General features: G+C 36.5%; 1 protein-coding gene across 2 annotated transcripts in view; it reads left to right on the top strand.

Moving 5' to 3' along the window:
- Window positions 1–23,377, top strand: part of LOC115219773 (eukaryotic translation initiation factor 2D) — a 32,525-nt gene extending 9,148 nt beyond the window's left edge. For both annotated transcript variants that reach the window (XM_029790025.2, XM_029790027.2), the window contains exons 5-16: window positions 890–997; window positions 1,522–1,562; window positions 5,987–6,181; window positions 7,885–8,002; window positions 9,368–9,413; window positions 12,134–12,237; window positions 12,760–12,894; window positions 13,926–14,015; window positions 15,151–15,243; window positions 18,559–18,679; window positions 22,848–23,010; window positions 23,094–23,377. In XM_029790025.2, the coding sequence (XP_029645885.1) occupies window positions 890–997; window positions 1,522–1,562; window positions 5,987–6,181; window positions 7,885–8,002; window positions 9,368–9,413; window positions 12,134–12,237; window positions 12,760–12,894; window positions 13,926–14,015; window positions 15,151–15,243; window positions 18,559–18,679; window positions 22,848–23,010; window positions 23,094–23,173 (1,294 nt within the window). In that variant the 3' untranslated portion in view covers window positions 23,174–23,377. The remainder of the gene's footprint in view (window positions 1–889; window positions 998–1,521; window positions 1,563–5,986; window positions 6,182–7,884; window positions 8,003–9,367; window positions 9,414–12,133; window positions 12,238–12,759; window positions 12,895–13,925; window positions 14,016–15,150; window positions 15,244–18,558; window positions 18,680–22,847; window positions 23,011–23,093) is intronic.
- Window positions 23,378–26,548: the final 3,171 nt, after the last annotated feature.

Raw genomic sequence — 26,548 nt, 5'->3', positions numbered from 1 at the left:
CTCGTCGTTATAACCGGTGGTGAGCCAGTTCAGTAAATTTTAAAGCTTGGATTTATGGCAAATCCTGAAACCTTACAATAAATCTAATAATAATGTTTGATTTTGTTATTGTTATTGTGCAAAGGGTTTGAAATTACTGAGGATGAAAACTGATACAGCAAAGTAGTTTTCAGAATATTTCTACGTAACTATTTTTCAATGCTTTATTTTAAATGTTATTTATGTTTCTTAAATTTATATATAGATTGATCATCAAATCCTTCTTTTATTTATTATGTATTCATTCATTAAAGAAATTTCCCAGTTAATTTTCTAATACGTTCTGATATAAAATTTAATCCTTTCATGTCATTGTTTTGCCGTGTTGTGTTGCCACTGATTCATAGCTTTAATTTCACAGAAGTTATATTAAATTGTGGGTTAATGCTAAGCTTCTAAGCATTTATTTTACACCATAAACTTATTCAGCAATCAGTAACTATGGTTATGTGAAGCATTTTTTTTTATTGATTGCTGCCAACATTTCTAATTTAAAGCAAACAGGACATATCAAGATATATGAATTGTTGTTACAAGACATAACTGGAAAGTGAATAACCCCAAATTTAATCAATAAAAAAATTTTAAAACATCTTTCTATAAAAATCTAATTTCCACCCCACTGAAACACACCCAAAAATGATTTTAACTCAACAGAGACTATATAAAAGCAAGACTAACTCTAATGCATCACAGTCTGACATTGGCTTAGCTGGCCAAAACTTCGGAGTCACTGTCAACAACATTCTTGTATAAGAACAATTAATATATATGTGTATGTGTGTTTATGTATGTATAAAATCTATATGAAATAAACTGTTATATTTATATATCATTTTTTTTCCTGCAGATCTCCTTTGGCTATTGGCAAAATGCTGATGTCTGGTCTTGACATGTATGAAAGTGCTATGAAAGGGAAGGGGATGACAATTATTCATTATTATGGTGATGAACTCTGGTAAGATAGACATTAAATTTCTGTTGTCTGTTTTATTTTTATTCACTAATTATTTTTAAGAATGTATTGAAGTGTGTGTGTATATATATATATATATATATATATATATATATATATATAGGCGCAGGAGTGGCTTTGTGGTAACAAGCTTGCTTCCCAACCACATGGTTCCGAGTTCAGTCCCACTGCATGGTACTGAACCGCTAAACTATGGGGACACAAACACACCAACACTGGTTGTCAAGCAGTGGTAGGGGACAAACACACATACACACAATGAGTTTCTTTCAGTTTCTGTCTAACAAATCCTCTGGTCGGCTCAAGGCTATAGTAAAAGGCACTCACACAAAGTGCCATGCAGTGGGGCTAAATCAAGAAGCAAACATCTTACCATGCAGTCACGCCTAGAAATATTTATTTAATAATTATTGTCCTAATTAATGATAGAGCTAATTAATGATCAATAGCTACTGTGAAACTATAGTGAATGTTTTACTAATGAATAATTGATCCTATTGATTCAGGGCTGCTGGGAGTAAATCAGAACCACCTCTTATTCCTTCTGGTAAGTAAAGTATTTTTTATATTCTTTTCTCTTGATAGTTAACCTATACATGTTCTGCTAAATGTGTATGAGCTTGTTAATGTAATTCTGATTATATAAACTCTTTAAACCTTTAGCATTCAAACTGACCACATCCAGCTAAAATATTTAACCTGGTCTGTGTTGTCTACAATGTCCACATCATTGAAATCTCTAAACTACAAGATAATGCATAATTAATTCAAAACAATATAGCTAAACAAACTTAATATTTGATAGAGTAATCTGAATACTAAAGCGTTAGGGGCATCCAGTCATAGCTAAAAATGAAATGTGTGAGTAAGATATGGCCTTCCAACCTGTCTAGAAAGGAATTGGTTCCAAACAAGAAGTGATTTTAACATTGATGACTCAACCAACTCATGATAGCATGGAAAGCAGATGTGAAAATAAAGATGATAGTTATAAATGTAAACAGGCTGTGGTTGCTTTTGTGATACATCTTTATATATAAAAGTGAAGTTGTGTGAGTGTCTGTCTCCTACGATTTAGATTCCTAACTACTCCCACATTTTGTGGTGCAGTTTAACCAAAACCGGGTATCTTATAGTCGTGATTCATATCGAGCCCTTCTGGGTATTAGCACGCGTCTATGATGAGTCTATGATTTTAAAAAAAATTTACCATCATTTTTTCCCATTTTTAATGCATTTTTTTGCTTTTAAATAAGAGAAGTAACTCTCTAAAAATGCTTATATAGTTATTTCCCTTACAAACCTGAGCAACGCCAGGTGATACTGCTAGTTTGATATAAAGAAAAGTTATCATAATTTTTGTAGCATCTCTTTCTTTCAAATTTTAACATTTATACATATGTATGTATGTATTATGTATGCATGCATGTTTGTGTGCATATATTCTTTTATTCTTTCACTTGTTTCAGTCATTTGACTGTGGTCATGCTTGAGCGTTGCCTCGAAGTGTTTTGGTCAAACAGATCGACACTGGGACTTATTTTTTTAAGGCCTAGTACTTATTCTATTGGTCTCTTTTGCCAAACTGCTAAGTTACGGGGATGTACACACATCAACACCAGTTATCAAGCAGTGATGAGGGGACTAACACAGACACAAAGATACAGACATGCATATATATATATATATATATGTATATATATATATGTGTGTGTAGACAGACAGACAGACATACAGGGGTTGAACAAAATAATAGAAACACCTTAAAATTTCAAACAAATTTATTTTAGTATGGGATAGGACCGCCTTTGGCAGTAATTACAGCTTGAATTCTATAAGGTGTGAACTCATACAAAGTTTGAATCGTTTCCAAAGGAATTTTTGTCCATTCTTCAGCTAAAACAGTCTCTAGTTCTTGTAGTGATGATGGTGGAGGATATAGACTTCTTACTTGTTTTTCTAAAATGCACCATAAATGTTCAATAATACTGATATCTGGGGACTGGTGGCCAGATAAGATGTTCAACTTCACTAGAATGTTCCTTGTGCTGTTCAGTAACAACTTTAGCTGTGTGAATTGGTACATTATCATCCTGAAAGATTGTTTTTCCCTCCGGAAACAGTTCTGCAACCACAGGATGAATTTGATCAGATAAAATGCTTAAATAGTCTTGAATATTAATTCTGCCATGAAGGGAAACAATTGGGCCAGCAGATTTCCAAGATATTGCTCCCCAGATCATCGCAAATCCTCCTCCATGCTTAACAGTTGGAAGAAGGCAGTCTGGGTCAAATGCTTCTTTTGGCTGTCTCCACACGTATACTTTGCGGGTGTCAGAAATAAGGTAAAGGATGATTCGTCCGAGAAAACATCAATCTTCCACTGCTCAGTTCTGTAGATTTTTACTCGACTCTAAATGTTTTGCAATGTTTGTTTTTGAAAGTAGTGGTTTTCTGATTGTAGCCCTCCCATGAAATCTGGCTTTGTGCAGCTCCCGGTGAACAGAGTTATATATATATACAATGGGCTTTTTTCAGTTTCCATGTACCAAATCCACTCTCTAGGCTTTGGTCAGCCTGTGGTTGGGAAGCAAGCTTCTTACCACACAGCCATGCCTTTATTTTACATCATGATGGGTTGGATGGGTATATATTATTATTATTACCTTATTTTAAAGTTCACTTTTCCATGTGTGCATGGGTCAGCCAAAATTCATGGAACATTCACTATAGCTTGATGTCCTTCCTGTTGCCAACTCTTACTTGTTTCCAAATAAGGTAATATTTCACCATAGTGGAACATGTCTTCTCAGAAGATTGATAACAAATTTCATTGCATCTATCACAGTAACACTAGTTTGCAGCTATCATGCAATGTCAGCACACACATGACAATGACGGGCTTATTTCTCTTTCCACCCACCAAATCTACTCAGCAGGATTTGGGTAGCCGGGTGTGTCATGCAGTAGAACTGAACCTGAAACCATCATCATCATCATCATCTAACTCTTTAACCAGTCATATCTGAAAATATTTTAACTATTACAAATTAGTAGTTGTAAAGAAATTACCACTATTTAAACAAATTACTTGCTACTTTGAATTCGTTTTCTTTGTTTATACAATGCAGGGTTTTGTTGATAAATAGTTCAGACTGACCAATGAATAGTTATATAATTGGACTCATTCGTAATGAGTGTAATTATTGCCATATAGAGGTGTTAGTTTATGAAGCCAGAAAATAAGTACATTTCGTGATATAAGGTTCGAGTCAAGAAATCTTAAGTTTTAGAAAATCAGACCTCTCCTATTAAAGCATATTTTAAAGCAGTTTCTTTATGCTATCAATTTTCTCATAATGATCTATGTTGTAAATATATATTACTGATTACTTGATATATATATATATATCATCATCATCATCATCGTTTAACGTCCGTTTTCCGCGCTAGCACGGGTTGGACGGTTTCGACCGGGGTCTGGGGAGCTAGGGACTGCCCCAGGCTCCAGTCTAGTCTGGCAGTGTTTCTACAGCTGGATGCCCTTCCTAACACCAACCACTCCGCGAGTGTAGTGGGTGTTTTTTACGTGCCACCTGCACAGGTGCCAGAGGGGTCTGGCATCGGCCACGTTCGGATGGTGCTTTTTATGTGGGGGGGGGGTGCATAAATATAGGGGAGCACCAGTGGGGAGGGGTGGTTCAGAGAAATGATGACAGGTTCTAGGCAAGTAGAATGTAGGATATCAAGAGAGGGGTAATGCATGGTGAAATAGCGTATTGAGGAGGGGGGTTCGAAGAGTAGACACCTATAATGGTGGTGGGAGAAGCGACATCCGGTATAGATGGAGCAAAAATATAGAGATATCCGGTATTGGTGGTTGGGGTGGGCAGGGTGGGTGCACCGCGAATACGGGAAGGTTGAAAATAGATGATAGAGCGAGACTTGGTCAGGCAGAATTAATAGAGGAGAAATTAGATACAATAGTTAGATAGATAAATAACAACAGATAGAAAAACATGTATGATTGGTCGAGAAGTGAAAATAAGCATTCAAACTTATCTTATCTGTGCTCGGGATTATAGCTGCTAGGTGAATGAATGAGAGAGCACATGTTGCTGCCTTAAGTAAAAAAAATTACCAGAAGAGGAATTTTTGGACAAGGCGGAAGTGTATTAAGGTGATACCATATTCAATAATTTTACTCATATTCAATATATATTAGTATTATATAACTATGTATGAAATGATGACTATCATGTATATATTCTATTTGTTTCTCTTTTGTTTATGTTTTTCTTGAGATAGCTGCAGTTCTAAAATTGATCGAGTTCAAATGCTGTTTCCTTTCATTAAGAATATTTCAAACTTTATAAATGTATGTGTCGCAAAACGAAATGTATACTGCCAACATGAATCATTAAGTAGGATGTTAATGTCTTTAATATAATGATAATATGATAATATAGGTGCAAGTGTAAGCATGTGCTTAAGAAGCTTGCTTCTCAACTGTGTTGTCTCAGGTTCAGTTCCACTGCATGGTAACGTGGGAAAGTGTTTTCCACCATAGCCCTGGCACTGACAAAAGCCTTGTGAGTGGATTTGGTAGATGAAAACTGAAAGAAGACTGCCGTATGTGTGTGTTTGTGTGTATCTTTGTCTTGGCATAATATGATAGTGGTAAATGAGTATCACTGTCATACAAACAATATTGTTTATTTTCAGCCTTCCATGAAGAATATATCTGACTATGGAGAAATATCACCTTGCTTGGAAACAGGTGAGGGTTGGTGACAAGAAAGGCATCTAGCTGCAGAAAATCTGCCTCAACAAATTTCGTTTGAAAAATGTACCTTAAAAATGTCTGAAAAATGTACTTTAAATGATGATGATGCTGATTCTTGCAGTATTAAAAAAATATGGTATGTTAAGTGATATTATATATATATATATATATATATTTTTTTGTAGATACGGTTAGTGACAACTCCGAGGCAGCCAGTTATGATGCTGAAGAAGGTCAACCTTCAGTTCAGAACTTAGAGCAGCTTAATTTAAATGATTCTAATGATGAAGATGATACTAATTTGCCAGTTGACAGTGAGTCAATAGAAGATCATAATGATAATTATGATGATGAAGATGATGAACCTGTAAATACACAAGGTATTTCGTTACGTTCTCGCTTGCTTTGTTCCCATCTTTCATTTGTCTTCCATTTCTCTCTCTCTCTCTCTCTCTCTGACTGGGTAACCATGTACCTCCTCTACACCAAGACATCTGTTTCTGTCTCTGTCATACTCTAACCTTTCATCATCTGGCACAAGATCACCTCCATTCCTCTTCCTCTCTCAAAGATTCCTTGTTTTGCTTAGTTACTTGGTGACCTTGTCAGTGCAGGTGCCGCTTAAAAAGCATCCAGTCCACACTAAAGTGGTTGGCATTTGGAAGGGCATCTAGCTGTAAAAACCATGCCAAAACTGACCCTGCCTGTGCTGGTGCCTTTTAAAAGGCACTCAGCCCACTCTGCACAGTGATTGCTGTTAGGAAGGGCATCCAGCCATAAAAACCCATGCCAGAACAGACACAGAAGTATAGTGCCGGCTTCTGTCTGGCCAGCTCCTGTCAAACCATCCAACCTATGCCAGCATGGAAGGAGGGTGTTAAACGATGATAATGATGATTTCCGTGAAAGCAAATACACATATAATCCAGTCTTTGTAAAGAGTGCAGAAAATGGCAATAACTTTATTCTCACTAAATTTATTCAGATTCTAATTATTATATACTCAGTGATATGATGTCTGACATTTTATACTTTAAATCAGATAATGAAGAAAAAAGAAATACATTGTGGTTTTGTCATTCTTACTTTTAAGATGAGGAAGTAAACAAAACAAAAATTATGTCATCAAGTTTATTCTAAAGTGAAGCTATGAACCTTATATTTTCTGCCTCCCCCACTCCCATTTTATGATTTGCTCCAGATATACATGGTTGTAGACACAATACTCTAACATAATATTAGCTTAAGCTAATGTCTTTGAATCAGTATTACCTCAAAAGGATAAGATGGTTGTAGTGCTGGTGTTGGGGTGTTTGTGTGCATATGTGTTTGAAGATTGGAGCTCTTCTCATCTTTTAATGAGGAGTATAAATTTAGAAGCTTGACTGAAAGACTCTCATTAGCAGCATACATTGTTGGTGTGGTTAAGAAATTTGCTTTGCTTTGCAATCTTTCACTCCTACTCCAGAGCGTCGGCTGCGGGGTCACTCCGAAAAGCTCTATCTGCGACGATTTCATCTCAATCGAAGGAGAGGGGCTTTCTCCGTCCAGGTTGCGGATCCGTGGAATAAGCTGCCGGACGAAATAGTGAAGATGCCGACGACCGCTCGGTTCAAAGTCTCTCTTGACCAGAAATGGCCTGAACTCTCTGCATGAACGCCCTCCCTGTACATAACTCCATGTCCCCCTACATGGCCTTGCTTTTTGAGCCAAAAAATTAACTTAACCTAACTATATAGCTTCCATTTCCATCTCAGACAAGTGCCTTCTATGTTACGGTCTTAGGTTGACCAATGCTATGTGAATGATATTTGACAGGAAGAAACTATACAATAACTAATCTCAAACACACACACACGTGTATTTATATATATGCATCATATGTATATATTTGCATTGCCACCACAAAGTCCACCTAGTCATTCAAGTGACTATCTATGTGCCAACTATAAGTCTGGCTTGGGAGCTAAACAAGAATAACATCGATAAATCTTTCTTATTACACTAAATATAAACTGTACACCTTTTAACCGTTTATAAGAATTCTTTCTTGCTTCATGATATGTCTTTATTTCTTTTATAGAGGAGATGGACTCCCTATTACGTCACTGCTTCCTTTGTGCCTTGAAATCTAAAGTTAAAGAAAAAGAACTCCCTATAATGACAATAACTTTTTTCCGAAATCATATGAAAGCTTTTTGGTTAGTAAACAGTTTTGTTTTGAAAATATAAATTTTGCCCAAAATATGATTTTCACTCCCTTTCTGCCAATTTTGAGGTTTTTTTTTTTTTTGGTATTCCTTCTGCATTGTAATACAACTAAACATATTCAGCTACTTTCCATGAAATTTTTTAAGATGTCGGTGGCACGTAAAAGCACCATCCGTTCGTGTCCGTTGCCAGCCCTGCCTGGCCCCCATGCCGGTGGCACGTAAAATCACCATCCGTTCATGGCCGCTTGCCAGCTCTGTCTGGCACCTGTGCAGGTGGCACGTAAAAAGCACCCACTACACTCACGGAGTGGTTGGCGTTAGGAAGGGCATCCAGCCGTAGAAACACTGCCAAATCTGACTGGGCCTGATGAAGCCTTCCGGCTTCACAGACCCCAGTTAAACCATCCAACCCATGCTAGCATGGAAAACGGACGCTAAATGATGATGATGATGATGGTATATATGCTGTCTGTATTTATAAAGTGGTTCTTTCTTTCAAACATCTTCAGTTTAAACTACTACAATTGTAGCATTTCTGTTGAGTTATACAAGCCTTTGACTGAGTTCTTGTGAACATTTTTCAGTCCCAGTTACTGTTGCATTGACACTGTAGACAGGACTAGGCAGGTTTTTCCTAATGATTTCAATCTATATGGATGAAAAATGATCTTTGAGTGACTAATTTTAAGAAAGGTATTCAACTGTAGTAAATATAAACTCTAATATCTTATACTAGTGTCTCATATATTTTCAGAATGTCCCAATTCATACCGACATCGAAAAATAGTTGTATAAATTTTAAATAGAAGCCAGTAAGTGCAGCTCAATAATCAATGATTAAATGTATACAAATTTAATGAGTATTTTTTGTGATACGTTTTAGATTAAAATACTTAGCAGCAAATATATATTTTTAATTATTAAATGTGTTTACTCTATTATCTGGGCAACAGTGATTTATGTGCAATTAATTCTGAATGGAGATTTAATTACAATAAACAAAGATAGTATAATTTAAGTAATACTGATAGCTAAAATATATTTCTTGAAAACAGAAGATAGATATAATATAAATAGAGAACAGTGTTTCCTCAAATTGAAATCTTGAACAAAATGTAGTTTATAAAATGTATTTTATAAATCATATGAAGTCTTTGAAGTGAAGTAACATCTAGTTCTAAGGATATTTCTATTTTTAAAGATATGATAATCATTGAATTTTTTTTTCTTTTCTTTTCACTTTCCCAGTTTAGCATTTTCATATATATTTCTTTATTTCTTCTTGCCTCCCTTTAATTCAGTCCTTAATTTTCTACAGTTGTAATCAAGCAGTATCTTTATTTTTGATTGTAGCCCTGAAGGTAAAACACTTGAAGTTAAGAAATCTTCCTATAAAAAGGTAAATTTCCTGATCACTAAAAATTATTATCCAGTAGGTGAAATAACTGAGTTAAAACACACCTGCATTTTAATCAACTAATACTTGTTTATTCAGACTTATACATTTATATAAAATATATTAATGTAAAGTTGATTATGGCTAACACTTTACTCTAAATAACATGCAAATGGAGCAATTTATAAGTGCAGTGCAAAAGACAAAAACTGGAACAATTTGTGGTGGCATAACACACTTCTATAGGTTGGAAACCTGTGACAAGAACTAGTTGTTACTTAATGTCTATTTCTACTATTATTTTAGTCTTCATCAATTGTCTTGAAACATTAACTCAATGTTGTCCCTCCCTCTCTTCTTTCGGAGAGGCACTGAGCACCTACACGCACATATACACACACGGCAGTAACTTCCGCCTACCGAATTCAATCACAAAGCTTTGGTCGACTCGGGGCTATAGTGGAAGACACCTGCCCAAAGTGCCACGCAGTGAGACTGAACCTAAAACCATGTAGCTAAGAAGCAAGCTCCCTAACCACACAGCCATGCCCGATGTGTTCAATTGCTTATGGTCAGGATTTTGTGTTCCTTGTGATGCTAGTTCGTGTTTTTCTTTAGAACATTTATACAAGAGCCATATCTACATGTCATTATCATTAAATGTCCACTTCAGCATGCTTGCATGCACTGGATGGAGTTTATTGAAGCAGATTTTTCTATGGTTGGATGCCTTTCCTGTAGCCTACCTTCGCCTGTTTCCAAGCAAGGTGATATTTACCCATAGTTTGACATGTTTTTCATGGAATACTGAAAACATGCAACATTACTAGTGTGAACCATTATGTGGTGGTTGTAAACAAAGGTACACACAATTACCATACGTACATGAATAAATAAATACATACATGCATGCTTGTTTCTGTTACCATCTACCAAATCCACTCAGAAGGCTTTGGTTAGTTCGGTTATTATAGAAGAGACTTGCTCAAGATGCTGCACAGTGGGCCGGCCAAAGTCTTGGGAGTGGACTGGTAGATGGAAACTGAAAGAAGCCTATTGTGTATGTATTTATTCATTTATATATTGTCATCATCGTTTAACATCAGCCTTCCATGCTGGCATAGGTAAGACAGTTTGACAGGAGCCAGCCAGGCAGAAGCCTCCACCAGACTTCTTGACCGTTTTGGCAGGATTTTTACAGCTGGATGCCCTTCCTAACACCCAGCAGAGCGAACTAATATATATGTGTGTGTGTGTATCTTTGCCTTGACATCATGTGATGGTTGTAAACAAGCATTACCATCATACAAGCAGAGCTGTTTCTTTCCTTCATAAAAAACATGTCTTGCCATGGGGAAATATTACCTTGCTTGGAAACAGGTAAGGGTTTGTAACAGGAAGAGCATCCAGCTGTAGAAAATCTTCCTCCACAAATTCTGTCTGACCCATGCAAGCTTGGAAAAGGGATGTTAAATGATGATGATGTTTATTTTTTAATAACATTTCTACTGGCATACATGTAAGAATTGTGTACATGTTGACCAAGTCTCATGTTTTTATGTTAGTAGAAATCATATGCAGAGTGCAAGCACATGGTTCAGTGATTAGAACATCGGGCTCACAATCATAAGGTAGTGAGTTTGATTCCCGGATCAGGTTGTGTGTTGTGTTCTTGAGCAAGACACCTAATTTCACGTTGCTCTAGTTCACTCAGCTGTAGAAATAAGTTGCAATGTCACTGGTGCCAAGCTGTATCAGTGTTTGCCTTTCCCTTGGATAACATCAGTGGTTTGTATGCATGGCCAACTGCAGGTCTTCCATAAACAACCTTACTCAGATTGTTCCTTGGAAGGTAACTTTCTGGGTGCAAACCCATGGTCTTTCATGATTGAAGGGGGTTTTTACTCTCTTTTTTTTTTTACCCTTTTATTTGTTACCAGTAACTACAACCATTTATTATGCTTGTTTTCTTTTCTCTGTTAAGTTCTTAGTGTTACTGTTAATAGCAGTTGAATATGTCTTAAAATTACATTAAGTTAAAATGTGCTGTGTGCCTTTTTGCAGAAAGTATTCTGAGCAAGGTGGGTTTAGGTGTGCTAAAGATGTATGGGACTGTGAAATGCAATGCCATAAGATGTAATAAAAAGATGTTTGGCTTGTACACTCTATCCAACTCTTGTCAGTGTAAGAAACCATATATTAACCCATTAGCATTTAGATTACTGTATCATGTAATCCTTATTCATTCACATTCTTTTGAATTAATCTTGAATTATCTTGTAATTGCAAGATTTTGATGATGTGATTGTTTATCTTTAGAATGACATTGTAAGGTAAGTGTAAGAGGCCAAATCCAGTCAGTTTGAATATAAAATAGAATATTTGGACTAAATATTGCCAGTTTAAATACTAAAGGGTTTAAATCAACAATGATGAGGAAATAGAACTTCTATAGCTGTCTTTATGATGTTTCTTGTTGACACTGAAATGAAATATGGGATAACCATAAACACTTTAAAATTTAAACTTCTTAGTTTGGTGAAGTTAATCAAACTTACATGGACTTGGGAAATAAATTACAGTTTGAAATTCAGTATGAAATTGTTTCTTTATGAATCAGAATTAAGGGAATTTTATTTTATTTTTATCACCTTTGCTGTATGATGTCTTCTATTTTCATTTAATTTTGTGAATAAAAAAAAAATTATTTTACTCTTTCTCAGCTTTCAAAATTTCTACAAGAAATGCAAGATAATGATTTTATAAAAGTGGCCCCAAAAAGTAAAGGTGTTGATGAAATAATATGGTTAAATAAAGACCATGCAGAGTAAGATTACAACTCAATTTTTATTTTCTTTATAGTTTTAAAATTTAATTATTAATTTTCTTGTATAAGGTGATGGGTTTAAAAAAAAAAACACTTGATGCCTAACTTTTTTTTGTGCATTTAAGACAAGCCATCATACCTAATATAGCAGACTTCAATCTAAGTCAGGACTATATTGGATATGCTATCATATAATGTTTGGTGGTATGAAATGTAGCCTAATACAGCATATTTATTGGAGATTTAATCTGTTATCTAGATGGCTTAATTAGTAGTGTTGGGGGTTGTTCTCAAATATAGTAGCCCGTGTAAGAACAGGGTGGAGAAAGTTTAAACATGTATTCTCTCTGAAAGGCAGACTGTATGATGCTTGTGTATGAACTGTTTTTGCTGGGCTTAAGAAAATTAGTTGTTCTTAAAGAGGTCTTATTGTGGAGAATTAAATTGAAATTCATCTGTCTTTATGTGTAGTGGTAAACTCATAAGTATTTATTTTCAATTAAAATTTCTATATTTTTGTAGGCTTAGAGATTTGATTGTTCCTGATATTACGGAACAAATGAAAGAGTCTGAGGATGATTTTCAACTACCCAAAATTACTGAAATGCGGATTGTGACAGCAGCAGTTTTGCCAGTTTTGAAAGAATATGGTTATGAGTAAGTTAGATATTTAATTTTATTTTAATCGGTGTCAATAATATCTCCTTTCTCTCTAGACACTGCTGAAGAAATTCAAGAGCCAGTTGGTGTCTTTAAACTGAGTGGTTAAGTGCATTCAGTACCACATTGTCAAATCTCCTATTATCTTAAGAACCACTCCGTAAGTATAGTAGGTGCTTTTTACGTGCCACCGGCACAGGGGCCAGATGCCAGCCTCATCGGGCCCCTGTGCCGGTGGCATGTAAAAAGCACCTACTACACTCACGGAGTGGTTGGCGTTAGGAAGGGCATCCAGCTGTAGAAACACTGCCAGATCATACTGGAGCCTGGTGCAGCCTCCTGGCTTCCCAGATCCTGGTCGAACCGCCCAACCCATGCTAGTATGGAAAACAGACGTTAAACGATGATGATGAATAGGAGATTTGGCAGTTATTTCTAGCAGGTTGAACCACTGTGTAGGGTCCCATTACCACCACCATTGCCTAGAGAAAGGGAGTTTCTGATATATGTGTGTGTGTGTATCTGAATCTATTTAGTTGTGGAATATGTTTGATTAAAAGTGAATTACTTCAAATTCACTGATCTAATTTCTTCAACATTCAAAGTTATCATCAAGGTCATAGTTTCAATGTCCACCTTTCCATTCTTGTATACGTTGGATGAAGCATTATAAGGCAAATTTTCCAAGGTTGAACATCAATTCTTGTCATCAACACTCACTTGTTATCAAGCAAGGTTTCCTATGGCCAGACATGATTTCTCAGAATATAGGAAACAAATAATACATCTTCGATGATAGTGACACTCATTCACAAATATGTGATGTGAAGACAAGGATTCACCCTGCCACACACACACACTTTTTATTAAGTTTTTTTTTAGAAATATAGGACACAATTCAAGTCATGTTTCTGTTTTTTAACAAGTAAGAAACTCATCAAATGTGTGTTAATTTTTTTCTATTTGAATACAATTGTATTTTTACTTTAACTAATCAATAGTTTTTCTTTTAATTTTAACAATGCCAGCAAAGGAAGTACTATGCTACCAGCTGATGTGAGAGCTGTCATAACAGATTATGTAAAGAAAAATGAATTAAAGTTTGATAGAAGCCAAAGGTAAGAATAAACATAGAGGGTGGGCAAAAGTCATACACCAAAATATTTCACATTTTATTTATATTGTTATTATTATTATTATTATTATGTTGTTGTTGTTGTTCATTTTGTTCATCATGTATGTGTGAAATCATTTTTTTATTTTATTCAATTTTAATAAAATTGAAGCATGTCTTTGACAATTCTAGAGCATATTGAAGTTTTTTTGGGTGGTTTCCCCTGAATTCTAATTTCCAAATTCCTTAACTATGGACATGCTTTATTGACCTCCATCCAGCCATCTTCTCTGCCCACTGTTCTTGGGAGGATCGATGGGATAGTCCTCAGGTACCTCCTCCACAGGGTGCTTTCAGAAACTTCCCAACTGGATCCCTAAGTGTGACCAATTGAGACTTTGTGTATCATCCAACCATCTCATTTTTGGTCCACCACTGGAAACAAATAACAAGCTGGTTAGCTTGACTTGAAGAATTTGTCTTCTGATTCCTTTATATGACATTTTAATCACATGTAAAAAGTATGCAGTCAAAACTATAAAGTGGCTGGCATTTGGAAGGGCATCCAGTTGTAAAAACCATGCAAAAAAAGACCTCACTGCTGCAGGTTCCACATAAAAAGTACTCAGTCCACTCTGTTGAGTACTTGATGTTAGGAAGGGCATCCAGCCATAACAGACAGTAAAGCCTGGTGCAGTCTTCTGCCTAGCCAGCTCCTTTTCCCTCTGAGGAATACATCCTGTAACTCTGCAGTTTTGAGGACTGGTGGAATACTAGTCTCTTACTTGAAAACACTCTTAGGGCATTTTATCATCATCCTCATACATCCATTTTCCATGCTGGCATGGGTTGGACGGCTTGACAGGAGCAGGCAAGCCGAAAGACTGCACCAAGCCCCATTGTCTGCTTTGGCATGATTTTTATAGCTGGATGACCTTTCTAATGCCAACCACTCTACAGAATGGACTTGGTATTTTTCATGTGGCACCAGCACTAGCGAGATATTCCTTTTCCTTATTCTACCTTCTTTGTTAATGGTGAGGGTGGTTGCAACAACAGCTGCCACCAACACCAACACCACCATTATCATCTACCTATGCTTCTTAGCGTGATAGTAAAGCAAAATCTTCTTGTTGCAGTATGGTGCAGTTAGATCCTGTTTTAGCAGGAATTGTTCTGCGTTCTGGTGAAAATAACAAATTTTACTTAGGCTGGAAAGACCTGATATCAAGGTAAGATTAACAACGTAAGAGCTTTTGTTGAGATTTTATTGATTTCTATGTTATTGAATGTAATTTTAATGGATTTTAAATGCAGTAAATTCCTTGACTATTATGGTTGTTACGTTCCAAAACCCCCCATGATGGTGAAAAACCACGATGCAGAAACAGTACTGTACTGTACTGTTTTTATTTTATTATAATTGTAATTTGTATATATTTATTTTATTATAAATGCAAAACAACACCACAGAGGAATCAATGTAAGCTTAAATAATAAACTGTGATAGGTGATGGATTACTGTAATTCTATATTTATGTCAGTCCTATATATGGATTTACTTCTGATTCAAATGGAAATATTACTGTTTAATAGACATGGCAGTATGGTTGAGAAGTTTGCTTCACAATCATGTGGTCTTGGGTTCAGTCCTACTGTGCTCCAGCTTGGGCAAGTGTCTTCGACTATGGGTCTTAGGCTGCCCAAATTCTTGTGAATGGATTTGGTAGATGGAAACTGAAAGAAGCTTACTGTTTACACTCACACATACACACACACGCACAAATGCAAACAACAGTTGTCAAGTGGTTAGTTGAAGTGGACATGAGAAAGAGAAGGCAGGCTGGAGAAAACTTGGCAAAGGACAGTGTGGGAAGACTTGACCAAGATGTGTGTCATCTGGGATGAATGTTGCATTTTGGCTCAGAATGGTACTGCTTGGAGAACTCTCACCACCTGATGCTCTTTGAGTGAACTGAGATAACATTATTATCATTATCTATTTGTGTGTGCATATGTAGTTTATATGTATGTGTATGTGTTCTGTTGTCTTGACATCACATAATGGTTGTAAATGAGTATCACCATCAAGCAATATTGTTCATTTCCAGCCTTCCATTGGAAACATGTTTGGTCAAGGGGAAATATTCCTTGCTCGAAAATAAGTTAAGGTTGGTGACAGGAAGGGCATCCAGCCATAGAAGATCTGCCTCAACAGATTCCATCTGACCCATGCAAACACGGAAAAGTTGATGTTAACTGATGCTGATGAATACAGTAGTAATGGATGGATGGAAGCACTCCGTCGGTTACGACGACGAGGGTTCCGGTTGATCCGACCAACGGAACAGCCTGCTCGTGAAATTAACGTGTAAGTGGCTGAGCACTCCACAGACACGTGTACCCTTAACGTAGTTCTCGGGGATATTCAGCGTGACACAGAGAGTGACAAGGCTGGCCCTTTGAAATACAGGTACAACAGAAACAGGAAGTAAGAGTGAGAGAAAGTTGTGGTGAAAGAGTACAGCAGGGATCACCACCATCCCTGCTGGAGCCTCGTGGAGCTTTAGGTGTTTTCGCTCAATAAACGCTCACAATGCCCGGTCTGGGAATCGAAACCGCGAGTCCGCTGCCCTAACCACTGGGCCATTGCGCCTCCACATACAGTAGTAATGTGACAGTAATGGAATAACAATAATATGATGGCAATATCTAACAATATCAAACAGGCAGAATCATTTGCATGTCAGGCATTTTGTTGAGCTCAATGTTTTGAGTGCAAATACCACCAAGGTCGACATTGCTTTTCATCTTTTCAGGGTTGAGCACTGGGGTCTGTCTAATCAACTTATCCTCTCTCCCAAAATTGCTGGCCTTGTGCCAAAATTTCAAATCAGTATTTAATAGTATTGATAGTAATAGTAACAAGAAACAAAGCTGTAAGACTGAAAAATAGCATTCGTAGTGAATGAGAAAAATGCAATAGTAGCCGTGAACACCAAGTTTCTCTGAGTGTCAACTTCTCCACCAAATATTTAAAGTATATTCTCAAACTGCCAGCGGATTTTCATTGCTGTTATATCAATATGATGTGTTTATTATTAGCATTTAAGTAAATGTGTTGAATGTTTGGAGATGTAAATTGTCTGCGGATGTCTGACTAGCAAGATGAAGCGGCTGACCTCCCCTGTTCGAAGGTTGTAATGGACGCAGGTTCGTGTGTCATATAGCTAGCTAGAGGTGATGGCATCTTGGAGCTAATCAGTGACAGCTTTAGTCTTATATTTATAGACTGCCATATTACTATGGCGATAACTATTAATATCCAGTAACGCTGCCGTAATCTCCTTTAGAGAGTCTTAGTAATTTAAAAATTTTAATATTTCTATTATTGAAAACAAGTGGATGTATTCCACTGTAACTAGGTAAATAAAATCTTTGAACAGACGGTCAGTAACGACACCTGCTGGTTCTGACTACACTGCATTGATAAAGGGCAACAACCCTGAAACATGTCTGCAGATATCTGACTAGCAAGGTGAAGTGGCTGACCTCCCCTGTTCGAAGGTTGTAATGGACGCAGGTTCGTGTGTCACATAGCTAGCTAGAGGCGATGGCCTCTTGGAGCCAATCAGCGACAGCTTTAGTCTTATATTTATAGACTGCCATATTAGTATGGCGATAACTATTAATATATATATATATATATATATATACACACACACACACACATATCACCACTCCTCATCTACCTGCTGTGAGCTTTGATTTAAGAAAGAGTGGCTTTGTGATCCTGTCATTCAAGTTTCATGTTTAAAACCATTTATATTTAAGGATTGGGTGCAACCGTGGCTTTGTGTTAAGAAGTTTGCTCCCCAACCATACAGTCTCGGGTTCAGTCTCACTGCATGACACCTTGGGGCAAGTGTCTTCTACCATGACCTTTGGTTAACCACATCCTTGAGTGGAGACTGACAGAAGCCCATTTTGTGTATGTGTTTTACTTTCCCTATCCTTGACTTGTTGAGATAGTTGTTAATGAGTGTCATCATTATTGTAAGCAATGTCCTTCGTTTTCAATCTTCTTTGAAAACATCTCTTTTCATGGAGAATACTATCACATTACTTGGAAGCAAGTGAGGGTTGGTGAGAGGAAGAGCATCTGGTTGTAGAAAATCTGCCTCAGCAAATTGTCTGACTCATGTGTGTATGAAAAGTGGATGTTAAAATGATGGTGGTTAGAGCCACGTGATCATATGACCGACCAGGCTATCATTGCTAGTAACAATGCGTTTTTTGCATTGTTTTAGCCTTCAAATGATGCCACTCTGCTGGCTAGGTGAGCAGGCCAATATTCCCTCCTAATCGAAAGGGGGACCTGGAGTAACATGAAATGAAGTGTTTTGCTCAAGAACACAATGCGCTGCCCAATCAGGGAATTGAGCCCATGATCTAGCAATCGTGAGTGCAATAGCCTAACTACTAGGCCTTACACCTTCACTAATTTGAGTAGTAAACTCTTTTACATATATGCATTTCTCTTTCAGATTTATGAAAAACATGCAGGTAGCTCATGAATTAAAGATTCCTGGAAAGGTACCCATACTGAAGAAAGGTCCTCTCCAGAATATCAACATAGAAGTTCAGAAAAGAGCCAGCAACAAACGGGTAAGTTTTCAGAATATTTGGCTCTCCAAACTTGTTATTGTTTTCACATAGCAATGTTCCAGTTATGTGACAGTATTCAGCCTTACTTCTTTGTTAACTCAGCTGGCTGCAGGCCTACATAATAAGACCCGGAAACTAGTGATGGTCTGCATTGGTTACAAAAAAAAAATGCAAAATGGTGCATGGTGTTCCATGAGAAGGGAATTTTAATCTTTCTAACCTTAGTCTTTCTTGGCCCACTGTTACAGCAAAGCCTTCCTTTAAACATAATCTTAGCCTTGCTTGGCCCACTTTTCTTACGCAGCTTACCTGTAATATACCTTGAATCATTCTTTCAACTACTTTCCTGTTATATATATTTCTTTATTACCCACAAGGGGCTAAACAAGGACAGACAAAGGGATTAAATCGATTACATCGACCCCAGTGCGTTACTGGTACTTAATTTATCGACCCCGAAAGGATGAAAGGCAAAGTCGACCTCAGCAGAATTTGAACTCACAACGTAACGGCAGACGAAATACCGCTAAGCATTTCACCCGGCGTGCTAACGTTTCTGCCAGCTAGGCTTAGCCTTGCTGGGATCACTGTTGTATCAGCTTTTCTGTAGTATAACATTATCCTCAATTGGATCACTGCTATGACATAACTTTCCTGTTAGATAACCATAACCTTTTGGGGATCAGATATAGCATTTTTGTAAAATCTTCGCTGTGCTTTGCCCACGGCTGTGACATAACTTTCCTGAAATATCATGTTATTACTTACACAGAACCTTATTAACAAATATTTGCAACTTAGAAATTCTTAACTCCCAGATTTTCTGTTATTGTGTAAACACGAGACAAATCTCATCCCTCCTATAAAGGAACGTATTTCCTGACACCTGTTTACCTAATAAACTGAATCCAGTAATATATCTTACCTTGTAGATATGAAGACATACATTCAGATTGGCTCATGACTGATAATTCAATATTTATTTACCCTAATTCTTAATTAATTGGAAAGTATCATCATTATCATTTAGCATCCATTTTCCATGCTGGCAATGGGTTAGATGGTTTGACTGGAGAGCTGCCCCAGGCTCCAGTCTGTTCTGGCTTGGTTTCTACAACTGGATGTCCTTCCTAATGCCAATCATTCCACAGAGTGTAGTGGGTGCCTTTACGGGTCACAACTATGATTCCACTTAGCTTGTTGTCTTTTAAAGCACAACAAATTGCCAAAGGTCTCAGTCTCTTGTTGTCACCTCCATGAAACTCAACATCCAAAGATCACACTTCATCACCTTGTCCCATGTCTTCCTCTGCTGTAGTTAAGAAATCGGCACTTCTTTACGCAGCCGTCCTCATCCATATGTAGCATGACTTTCTTAACATGTTGGCTCCCAAGCTTCATTTATCAATTATCCCCAGGATCCCAAAACAATATCTTAATAACTTTTTATGTGAGCATAATGATAATTCTTTACTCTATCATATGTGAGGCAAAGATCATATATGTAGTGTTTTTTTCACCTATGATCCACTTGGTAGATCATATGGTACCAAAGTTCATAATATGATATAAACCTTTAAGTGGATCATATAGCTAAATTGAAATTCTTGAGTATTTACTACTGATGTAGGACGTTAAATGATGATGATGGTAAATAAAATGTTTTTCGTTATTTTGTTTTTCAAATTATATTTTCTGATTATTCATCTTTTATTTTACTTCCATTGCATGAAGTATGGAAGGCGGCGAGCTGGCAAAAACATTAGCACGCCGGGCGAAATGCTTAGCGGTATTTTGTCTGCCATTACGTTCTGAGTTCAAATTCTGCCGAGGTCAACTTTGCCTTTCATCCTTTTGGGGTTGAAATACCAGTTATGCACTGGGGGTCGATGTAATCCCTTTGTCTGTCCCCTTTGTGTTTAGCCCCTTGTGGGCAATAAAGAAATAAGAAACTCAGTATGGTTGAGAAGTTTGCTTCACAATCATGTGATCTTGGGTTCAGCCCTACTGTGCTCCAGCTTGGGTAAGTGTCTTCGACTATGGGTCTTGGGCTGACCAAATTCTTGTGAATGGATTTGGTAGATGGAAACTGAAAGAAGCTTACTGTTTACACTCATATACACACACACAAATGCAAACAACAGTTGTCAAGTGGATAGTTGAAGGGGACATGAGAAAGAAAAGGCAGGCTGGTGAAAACATGGTATGATAATGATGTGAAAATAAAAGAAAAATAAAATACAGACAAAAAAAGTTGATCCAGTGTACCATAATTATACATATTAGTGACTTGTATTTCGTTATGTAGCTATAATATTCTACAAATTATATTAAATATTTTTGTAAGTCAACACTTTCAAAAATCAAAATCAAATTCGATGGCTGGCGTCCATGCTAGCGGGGTGCAATGAGCACCATACGAGTGTGACCATTGACAGAGCGGCTAACCGGCTTCCAGGCCAGTGGCACTTAAAAGGCACCATTCGAGCATGATCATTACCAGTGTCGCACTACTGACACTCGAGCCCCATGCTAGTAGGGTATTAAGAGCACCATCTAAGCCTGTTCATTGCCAGAGCGGCTATCTGGCCTCTGTGCCGGTGGCACGTAAAAAACACCATTCGAGCGTGATCGTTACCAGCATCGCCTTAGTGGCATGTGTAAAAGATTCGAGCAAGGTCGTTGCCAGTGCCACCTGACTGGCCCCATGCTGGTGGCACGTAAAAGCACCCACTACACTCTTGGAGTGGTTAGCGTTAGGAAGGGCATCCAGCTGTAGAAACTCTGCCGCATCAAGATTGAAGCCTGGTGCAGCCATCTGGTTTGCCAGCCCTCAGTCACACATCCAACCCATGCTAGCATGGAAAGCGGACATTGAACGATGATGATGATGAACACTGTATTTTATTGTGTTAGCAATGCTATTACATCACTTGTTTAGGTTATCACTGCAGATTGTCTATAGAAATCATACATTTTGTATTTGAGATGCTTGATGTAAACAATGAGATTGTAAATGATTAATGGGTTGGATGGATGCTGATGAATGCAAAAACTCCTGGAATATGGCATGTACACCCATTACCCATTTTTCGTTTTTGATCTTGTTTACATCAGGCGTCTCGGATATGGAAAGTCACTACTGCAATCAGTGCTGACTATAATTTCTATTAAATAATCTATAGAGATGATAAGCATGTTAGATTCCAAACGGCTTATAGAAAAGAAATGTGATGGCTCATGCAAGTCTTGAAAATATACTACCACAACTCTCCAATAATTTGTGAGGTAACTGTGTTAATGATTGAATACCCAAGTCATATCCTCTTCTCATTATCGTTCATTTAACCCTTTAGCATTCACATTCTGTCAAAAGTAATGCTTATTTATTTGCAGTTTTGAATTTACCATGCATTATCTTGTTTCTTTTAAGATTTTGGTGAGGTAACTTAAATTTTAGAATGATATTGGGATCTTTACCTTTTGACCGACAGATTTAAAAAATAATTTTTTGTAACTTTCAAACTTCAGACACTGGTAGAATGTGTCATATAAATCATCTTTTATTCTTAGTGTTTTTGAGAAAAGCTTATATTTACGAAGTTATTTCTCGTTGAAATTGTATTTCAGTAATTTCAACCAATCAATGACATGTATTCAGCTGAATAAAATTACTGCCGTTGGTGGTGTATATTTCGTTTGTCACTGTTATCTATATCGTTCGTGCATTTGTACTGGTTTTAGCTTTAAGGGGTTAGGGTTGTCATAAATAACAATGACAAATGAAATATACACCGCTGGAAGTTCTTGTTGACAAACAACAGCAGTAATTTTATTCAGCTGAATATACGTCGTTGATTGGTTGAAATTAACCGAAATACGACAGCTTTAACGTGAAATAACTTTGTAAATATAGGCTTTTCTCAAAAACGCTAAGAATAAAAAATGTTTTATATGACATTCTACCAGTGTCCGAAGTCTGAAAGTGTTTAGTTACAAAATATTATTTTTTAAATCTGTCGGTCAAAAGGGTTGATATTGTTGGGTTGGTGTGAGAGGCCACATCTAGCCAGTTTGAAGATAAAACAGAATATTTTGGCTGGATATGGCTGATTTTTAAATACTAAATGGTTAATTTGTTACTCTTTTGTTGTTTCTGAACTTTCAGGTTACTATTGTACGAAATTTAGAATCATTAGGAATTTGTCCTGAAGAATTTGCACACCATGTCAGTGTTGGTGTTGCCTGCAGCACAAGTGTATTCCAGGAAACGGGCAAACATGTTTTGATACAAGGCAATCAAGTAAATTTTGTTGAAAAAGCACTGATTAGTAAGTTGCATCTAAATTTTTTCTATGTATCATTCTCGATTTTTATATTCACAGTTATAATTAATATTTTTCTTGCATCACAGATAAATATAAAGTTCCACGAAGAATGGTTACTGGATTAGAGTATGCACCCAAGACAAAAAAGTCTAAAGGTAAAAGATAATTAAAAAGGATTCCGAACAAAGATTATCTTCCGAAACTGCTTACTCCAAAGAAGTCTGTGCAATCACACATACCAACTATAAACTGATTGAAATTCTTCCACTTGAATGTTTGAGAGAGGAAACAAGGTTGAACATGCATGTCCTGTATTGACTGTAACTTGTATGTATTGGCCAGAAAAATAAAGAATAGATTTATCAATTTTTATTATAGTAATTTAGCGTTTGGAAAAGTTTGCTTTCCCTTCTTCACATTTAAGTGAAATGAAAATATTGATTGAAGGTGTTCTAATATATTTTTTAGCTTTCCATCTACATTTATGTTGAAATTGGTTTTGTTTATTAAATAGGAAAACGTGTGTGTGGCAAGAAGCTTGCTTCCCAACCATATGGTAGTCGAAAACTGAAAGACACTTGTATGTATGTGTGTTTGTCCCCTCATCACAGTTTGGCAAAAGTGACCAATAGAGTAAGTACTAAGCTTTACTCCTAAGGTCAATTTATAAAAAAAAAAAAAAACCCTTTGAAGGCAGTGCTCCAGCATGGTCAGTCAAATGACAAACAAGTAAAAGAATATACACACAGAGGTTGGTGTGTCTATGACAATGCTACCTGTTTCAGTCATTGGACTAGATTACCCTCAAAAGGATTTAGTTGAACAAATTGACCCCAGTACTTATTGGTCTCTCTTTGCTTAAGTGCTAAGTCACTTGCTAAAGGTGCCATGCAGTGGGACTGAACCTATATGGAAGCAAGCTTCTTTTTTCTTTATTGCCTACAAGGGACTGAACATGGAGGGGACAAACAAAGGGATTAAGTTGATTATACCGATTCCAGTACGTAACTGGTACTTAATTTATTGACCCTGAAAGGCAAAGTCGACCTCGGCGGAATTTGAACTCAGAACGTAATGGCAGACAGAATACTGCTAAGCATTTTGCCTGGTGTACTAATGCTTCTGCCAGCTTGCTGCCTTTAAGGCAAAATCGATTCTGCCAGCTCACCACCTTCTTACCATACAGCCAAACCTGCCTCTATATGTTAATCTATTTTTAGTTTCTATCTTCTCTTGCATAACTCCATTTGATAGTGTTTGCTTTTAGAGTATACATAAGTTGTGGTGGTAAAAATATAAGATAAATCAGATAAATAATAATAATAATAATTATTATTATTATTATTATTATTCAGGTCACTGCTTGGAATCTTGGGGTTAGTAGTGGTTAAGAGCTCGGGCTATTAACCCCAAGATTCCAAGCAGTGACCTGAATAGTAAGCAGATAAATATTCATATAACAGCAGTAACTATTGTTGTTGAACTCCAGTTTTAAGTGGGAGAATATGGGCTCTAAGCTAGTCTCCCTTGGCAGTTGATTAGAATTACTCTACAGTTCTTGACTTGTATTTACCATTCATGTATCTGTTGTCAAATAATGTGGACTTAGGATTTGAACTCAAAACATAAGCAGGGGGTTAGATTCCAATTTGTTCCAGTCCCTAATTTCTTTTACCACCAATTTTTACCTCTGCCTTAGCAAAGGCATTGTTTTCAGTTGCGTTTGTTTGTCCATGGACAAGATATCTCAAGAACTGCAAGATGAATTCGGATGAAACTTTCAGGGATGCTTGGCCTTGTGACTGGCACCAACCAATTAGATTTTGGGATTGATCCAGGTTTGTGAGAGCAGTCGAGTTTATTTCAGATATTCTCATTTTAATTTGACTATCAGTACTTTTGATCCTTTAGCATTTAATCCAGCCCCAATATTCTACCTGTCTTACATTAAAACTGACCCAATCCAATGTCAAAAAAAAAAAAAAAAAAAACTACAATGTCATTCTAAAAAATATACAAAAACACCATTGAAATCTTGAAGCTACAATGTGTGACTAATTCAAAACAACGTGAAGAAATAAGCATTACATTTGACAAAGAAATCTGAATACTATTTTGGAATATCTTGTTCAATAATATCACTGCCAGCAAATGCATTAGTTTAAAATGTTACGAGGGTGGGGGGTGTCTAAACTTAACACAGTTGTTTTCTTATCTCAGCTAAGGCTAATACTGCATTCTTGAGATATGTTAGTTGCATTTGTTAACGACCTGAACTGAATTATTGTGCTTGGTTTATGTAGTCATAACTGCTTTTGTGAAGATAGTTCAGTGAATGAAAGAAATGCTTTTTCAAAAGGATACAATTGTAACCAGTTAAAAGAAAAAAAAAAGGGTGGGGAGGGGTCTTGGCACATGATCATGCCTCTCATTTGGTACTGACAGCAACACAAGTGGTCTCGACTGCTAAAGGACAATGATAAAAATATAACAATGATCAAGTATGACTGTCATAACAAGGCAATTTTAAAATTTTACTCTTCACACTTGCACAGAAACGTTTTAAGCATTTGTAGAAATGGTCAAGATTGGCACATTTTATAGTTTGATTTGTTAACCATGCGACTAGAGCTAGAATGGGACCCATTGTCACAAAGTTTAGTGGTAAAGGTAAGATTTATTACATTAAATGACAGCCATCATATTTCCTTTTATAATATAAAATTGTTTCTCAATTTTCTCATCAACTGAATAGGTAAAATAATAGAACTAACAGTTTCTCATACAAAAAAATACAACTGAAAGAAACAAATGTACTCAAGATAACCTTGCTCTGCTCAAATGTTTTGTTTATCAGACAAAATGAATGGTTCAAATTTTGTCAGTACATTCTTTAACACCCCCACAAAAAGAAAATTCATCTTGAAAATTGGCCCCTTCATAAAACAGGTCAAGCAACTAAAAAAAAGAAAATTCATCTTGAAAATTGGCCCCTACATAAAACAGGTCAAGCAACTAAATTCAGATTTTTTACTGCCACTGCTCTGTGTAGAACGAAATCTTAAAACTATTTTGTTTCCCACTTGAACAAGTTAAGCTTAATGTTTCTCTTGCTAAAGCTCAATATTAAATGTGAATGGCAAATTGACTATGAAAAAGAGAAAAAAAGACACACATAAATCTGAAGGAATTTTATTAATTTTAAATACAAATAGTTTTGAATTCACTATATGGCCAAGCTAAATATCATTGCATACAATAAAAATAATCCTAAACTGTCAAAAATATTTTACCTATGGAACCAGAGCAGCAGTGTAGATGCCAATATTGGGGAAAACCTGGATTTTATTTCAATTTCTACCTATCTTTAATTCTAAAGACTCAATTTTGTTTATACTTTTCACTGTATCATAGTTTTTATATGGATATATTGCATTTGAAAACAAGTTTGTTGCAGTCTTCATAAACACATTGACTTCTAAAAAGAGTGTTTTGCATCAAACGAAATCATCTGCTTTTAATGACCCAATCCACATAAGAC

This window comes from Octopus sinensis, linkage group LG15 (genome assembly GCF_006345805.1).
Source record: "Octopus sinensis linkage group LG15, ASM634580v1, whole genome shotgun sequence".
In the NCBI taxonomy this organism is placed as follows: domain Eukaryota; kingdom Metazoa; phylum Mollusca; class Cephalopoda; order Octopoda; family Octopodidae; genus Octopus; species Octopus sinensis.
This window is presented reverse-complemented; position numbering and strand designations above follow the sequence as displayed.